The 5,761-nt window shown below is 45.5% G+C and overlaps 1 protein-coding gene across 1 annotated transcript; it reads right to left on the bottom strand.

Moving 5' to 3' along the window:
• Nucleotides 1–985: 985 nt before the first annotated feature.
• LOC120031552 (transient receptor potential cation channel subfamily V member 6-like) lies at nucleotides 986–5,220 on the bottom strand. The gene is made up of 15 exons (XM_038977357.1): nucleotides 5,090–5,220; nucleotides 4,427–4,647; nucleotides 4,179–4,319; nucleotides 3,995–4,093; nucleotides 3,725–3,900; nucleotides 3,353–3,505; nucleotides 3,193–3,272; nucleotides 2,966–3,101; nucleotides 2,763–2,849; nucleotides 2,579–2,655; nucleotides 2,298–2,463; nucleotides 2,113–2,179; nucleotides 1,633–1,898; nucleotides 1,315–1,421; nucleotides 986–1,178 (listed from the first exon to the last, which is right to left on the bottom strand). Exons 1-15 carry the CDS (start codon nucleotides 5,218–5,220, stop codon nucleotides 986–988), a joined length of 2,100 nt encoding a protein of 699 aa, XP_038833285.1.
• Nucleotides 5,221–5,761: the final 541 nt, after the last annotated feature.

Genomic DNA, 5,761 nt, shown 5'->3' with positions numbered 1-5,761 from the left:
ATGGCTGTGTGCTCGATTTTATAAACCTGTCAGCAATGGGTGTGGCTGGAATAGTCTAATTTGAAGGGGTGTCCATATACTTTTGGCCATGTGGTGTGTATTGTATCATAAGACAAGAATTAAAGCAATTTTTGTATTTTCTAAAGTCTAGCAACCTTGCCAGCTAGCATGCCAGCTAAGATAGTTAGACAGGCAATTCTAACTTAATTGATAGCCTAAAATGACAAGGTAGCTAGTTACGAGGTTGTGAGATTGGGAACCCATCTACCTGGCTAGCTAAAACAAACTTTATAAAATTGCTAGGTGGCTAGTATGACAGAGAAACGTATTGTGACCACGGCACTCAGAACAGGTTCCGGTAGCAAAATGTAATAGAATTCCGAAATTGTTTAGCTGGTCCGCACTCAAAAAAGAGATTCAAGGTTAATTTTGAGTATTTATTTAATTCAAGGGTGGGTAGATAGACAAACATTTCAGCCTTCATCAGTGTCATTAGCATCCCCTCTGAAGGTGCACTTCATTAATGCTTGTTTTATTTATTCGTCAAGAAGGAATCAACAAGGTTAATTTACAAACAGTCCTGCCCATCACCGACAGCTAAAATCAGATGAAACTCTGTGTGTCAATAAACACTCTCTCTCCTCCTTCACTAATGATACTATCTTCACACATATCTTTGCTCAGTGGTTCACCTAGGAAGGAACCACTTACTAGGAAGAATATGGGGGAGGGGGCACTGATTGGGATGCTGTATACACTTTCATCATGGTTTTAAGCTATTTTTATGGAGTATGTAGGAGAGACTATATGTGTGTGCCTGAGTGTGTGTTTGCATGTGTGTGTGTCAAAATGTGTGTGTGTCCCGTATGGGTATGACGCCTCTGCATTCATGCTTGCATCACACATGTATTATATAATAACAATATAATGATCTGTTTTGCTGTCTTAAACCACAGATCTATCTTACTTCCTGGTCATCCTCTTTCTATTCCATGTCTAAAACCAGAGAGCTGTGGTGAATCATCTGCCAGAATGCCAGGGGCTTCCTGTTTCCAGGTCCTTTTGACGTGTCAGTGTTTTCCATCTCCTCCAACTCCTTGCTCTGGTCCTCATCCTTAGAGAAGGCTTGGATGGAGCGACGCATCTTTTGCACCAGTGGGTCGTTGCGATCCTCAACCCTGCAATGGAGACATTAAGAGAGCCATTATAATATAAAGCCTGTATATGAAGGGATGGGGAAACACTGTTAACACCACCACACCTAAGACAGAGAGTACAGTAATAGGCCAATTAGATGACGTGTTGTTGTCTTACCGGAGGTACCACCGCTCCCCCAGGCCGTAGAGCAGTCCACACACCCCCAGCCGGGGCCACAGGCAGCGGGGCAACCTCCTCTCCAACATCAGGGTAGTGGCCACCACCTACACACAGTGAGCAGGGACAAAGGACATAAGGATCATTAGAATGGCACTGATTGGGATGCTGTATACACTTTCATCATGGTTTTAAGCTATTTTTATGGAGTATGTAAAAATTTGATTTGATATAGGAGAGACTATGTGTGTGTGTGCCTGAGTGTGTGTGTGTATGTGTGTGTGTGTGTCAAAATGTGTGTGTGTGTGTGTGGCACACCTGTGTCCTCCAGAGCTCATCCCTCTCCTGGGCAACTCTCCGTTGTGTATCACTCATCATGGCTGTGAGCAGGTTGAGCAGCAGCATGCAGACCACAGAGAAGGTGCAATGCAGCACATGGACAATAGGGGGCGTTGTGATGGTGTGGTCCACTGGCAGGTCTATCAGACCCACACTCAGCTCAAACTGGGAGAACAGAGTGATGGGGAAGGAGCGGTACGCAGGTAGAGAGACTGGGTCCTGAGTCATGTACACCATCCACAGGGCTGGGAGGGAGGGAGGGAGGGAGGGAGGGAGGGAGGGAGGGAGGGAGGGAGGGAGGGAGGGAGGGAGGGAGGGAGGGAGGGAGGGAGGGAGGGATAACAACAACCAAGGTATAAAAAAATATATATATTTTTTTTTTATACAATTGTCGGCAATTTGCTTATTTGAAACGTCTAGATCTGCTAATGCAGTTTCTCTTAAACAGAATGTACTTACAGGTGGAAAACCCTATGAGCACGATGAAGCTCAGCCACATGAACTTGGTCAGGTCTCCAAATATAATCTAGGAGGAAATGAGACAAAACACCACAACAGTTTAATATGGGAATCAAAACAGCAAAACCATACATTCTACAGTAACGTCATGCTAATGCTTGTGTGTGTCTGCTTCCCTTACATACCTTCTGTATCATGATGACGTAAGGCCCCAGCATCTGAAAGCCTCGGGCGAAGAACATGACATTGCTCCAGCCAAGCACCAGACACACAGCCATGACAACTGCCTCCCCCTGCACCCCACTGACCCTGAACACACACAGCAGCACCACCAGGAACGCATAGGCAATACTGGGGAGGAAACACAGATTATTACACAGGTTATAAATGCTACATAGACATGACATAACACAACAACATCACTAGGCAGGTAATAAAGGCTAGATAGGCACCAAGGTTGACTTACAGAATGACATGGAAGGGTCCCCCCAGGGCCGTCTGTCCAAAGTACTGCTTGGCCCCCACTCTCAGCATATCTGGGATCTTAGGGATTGGGAATAACACAGATTATATTGACAGCCAATAATGTGATCTAATCTACAGTGTAAATATAAGTGACATGTAAAACTATTGGGTGATGTATGTTTTACCTCCAGTAGCAGAATAACCAGGGCACCCAGGACACTGATCATCTCTCCTGCCAGACGCAAGTTGTCCCCATAGGTCACATAACTCTCCTACAGGGACAGGGACAGAGAACAGGGCACGTGGATCACAAAGGGTTCATATGAACACCTCTGATTGAGGTTTGCACACAGGCTGTCATATAAAGATGCCTTCATGTCTCCCCCACCTTCAGAGTTTTCTGCACGCGGATGGTTTTGTCCATGTCAGATACAGTGTAATTCTCTGGAGCGTCCTTTAGGGGGCGATACACACAACACAGTGTGAAGGTCCCAATGTACAGGAGGTACAACAGCAGCAACAACCTGTACACAACACAATAATAACATTAAACATAAACAAATGACAGCATCTCAAACACAACATCAGAAAATGATCCACTGTATGTGTGGTTACCTGAAGTAGTGTTTTCCATAGAGGTTCCACTTGAGACTGACCAATTGCCTAACAGGAGTCACTTCCAGTATCCTTCTTGCCTGAGGGAAGAGATCATCCTCATCATCAGTTTCCCCGTAGTGTATATTAGACCGTATCATGTTTGTGTTCTGTAATGTACCTCTCTCCTCTGGCTGCCCACGATGAGCTCCAGCACAGAGAGGTCATCGTCGGCGACCAAGGAGTCGATCTCTGAGAGGTCATAGAGGTTAGAGGTCAGTGGTCCCAGGTTCCACTGGACGACTCGCCTCCGGTTGACCAGGTGCTGGAATGCCTGGGAGAGAGATAGAAAAACCTTAGATACCTAGAAATGCAGCACAATTCATGTGTAGGTTAATTACATTCTAATAACAACATATGCTGTATAAAGAATATTACAGAGGAGAAGGTTATGACTACAGGTAAAGTTAAAGATAATAGGGGAAACACTATCCCTCTTCTCCTCTCATACATTGTCTCCTGTTTCTTTCTCTATCCCTCTATTCATCCTCACCACAAGGTTGCCCTCCTTGGCAGCCAGTTTGAAGGGCGTTAAGCCACGGTAGTTGGGCACCATGTCCAGTGGCACAGCCTGGTCCAGCTCAACGTCGTGTGCCAACAGCAGATCCAACGCCAGGCATGCTAAAGTCTTATTAGGCTGCAGGACCAGGATGTGGAGCACTGTGTTACCTAGGGGGGAGAGAGGGAGATATAAAACTGCTGAAAAAGGGAGAATAGAGAGGGGAGGGGCAGGACGAGGAGAAGAAAGAGGAATGTTTCATACCAATGGAGTCCTGCGCCCTGGTGCTAGCTCCTGCGTTGATCACCATGGAGATGATGTCCTGATTCCCCACACAGGCCGCAAATGCCAGGATGTGCTCACCTAAAGTAAAGAAAATGGAATCACATAACCACATTTCCCAAAATGCATTTTTCTACTCCTTACGGACCACAAACAGTCATCTTACCATAGTAGAGCAGCCCTCCTCTTCTCTTCCTGAAGTACAGGCCTGTGACTCTGGACGTGGCCACATCCGCCCCTCGACCAATCAGACTGCGGACCAGGTTAACGTTCTGATTCACCACGGCAATGTGGAGAGGTGTCATGCCTGATTGAGAGCGACAGAGAGAGAATATATGATTGTGTGATTGAATATCTGTGTGCGTTTTATGATATTATAGTGTATTTGTCCATTGTGTGTGAGAGTATATGTACCAAGGAAGAGGTCAGAGGTCATGGGCTCATTGATGAGTTCAGGTGCTCCGTCCATCAGAGCTACGGCAGCATCCATGTTATCATTCAGAACTGCCACATGCAGCGCGGTCTCCCCCAGAGCACCTCTCTCAAAGATGTTAGTGGACGCACAGTCCAGAAGTTTCTTAATGCAACCTGCACTGTTCTCTTTGGCCGCAAAGAAGAGAGGGATGTCATTTGTCCTATGGGAGAGAGAGTGTGTCTGCAAGTTAGAATTCAAACACTGCATTCATAACATGTCGTAATTATCAGTATACGACTGTGAAAAACCCACTTGAACGTCCCTCCAGCTGGTAATTCCCCGTGGGAAACTGTCTATCATCTCTGAGCTCAGACTTCTCTCACATGCTGAGCTCTGATGTCACATTCCAGTGGGCACAGACATCAGTTCAACGTCTAATTTTGATTTACATTTGGTTTAGTTGTTTACTATTGTGAATTCAACAGGAAATCAACAAAAAATTTCGCCATGTCATTGGATTTAGGTTAAAAGACGAAATGCCCTTATCTTGATGACTTTTTCCAAATCCAATAAGTTTTCCATGTGGATTCAATGTCATCACATAGATTTATTGGGTTGAAATGAAGTGGAACCAATAGGAAACTCACCAATAGGAAACTCACCTTTTGTTCTGCAGCAAAAAAGCTTCATCCAGCGTCTCTTTCCACCCCTTCCTGTTCTGGAGGCGGAACCTAAGCTGGCTCCACCAATGGTTGAGCTCACCTGGAGCAGATGTTGCCAAGGGTGGGGCCATCCTCTCATATGGTGAGTCTATTTGAAACGGCTGGGAGGAGAGAGACGTGCATGTGTGTGAGAGAAATTGATTGTCAGAAACAGAGAGATGTTCTACCATCAGACTTAACTCATAAAGAAATACATCCTTCTCCTTATGTACTAGGGACTCAAATCAAATCTAGAATGTGTGAGCTGTCAGCAAACTAACTGACAGATCGTTCAGGTCAGCACCATCCCACAGACCAGAGCTGAACCAGAAACAGACCTACTCATTCCAGTCATGTCCACAATAATGTAGTTTTTCTCTATTCTATCCTATTCTAAACAGTTCTGTTTAGCGAATTAAAGTAGTCAGTGCGTACATTTTGTACTGAATTCCCACCACGGGAATCAAACCCACAGCAACCCTGACGTTGCAAGCGCCATGTCCTACCAGCTGAGCAACACACAAAATGAACTGATACACTTCGAGAAAACAACCGCTCACATATCCAAGATTGTATCCCAAATGTCACCCCATAGCCTATGTAATACACGACTCCTGACCAGAGCCCTATGGC

This window comes from Salvelinus namaycush, chromosome 37, assembly GCF_016432855.1.
Source record: "Salvelinus namaycush isolate Seneca chromosome 37, SaNama_1.0, whole genome shotgun sequence".
Classification (NCBI taxonomy): Eukaryota; Metazoa; Chordata; class Actinopteri; order Salmoniformes; family Salmonidae; genus Salvelinus; species Salvelinus namaycush.
Note: the sequence above shows the minus strand (reverse complement) of the source record. Positions and strands in the feature narration are given on the sequence as shown.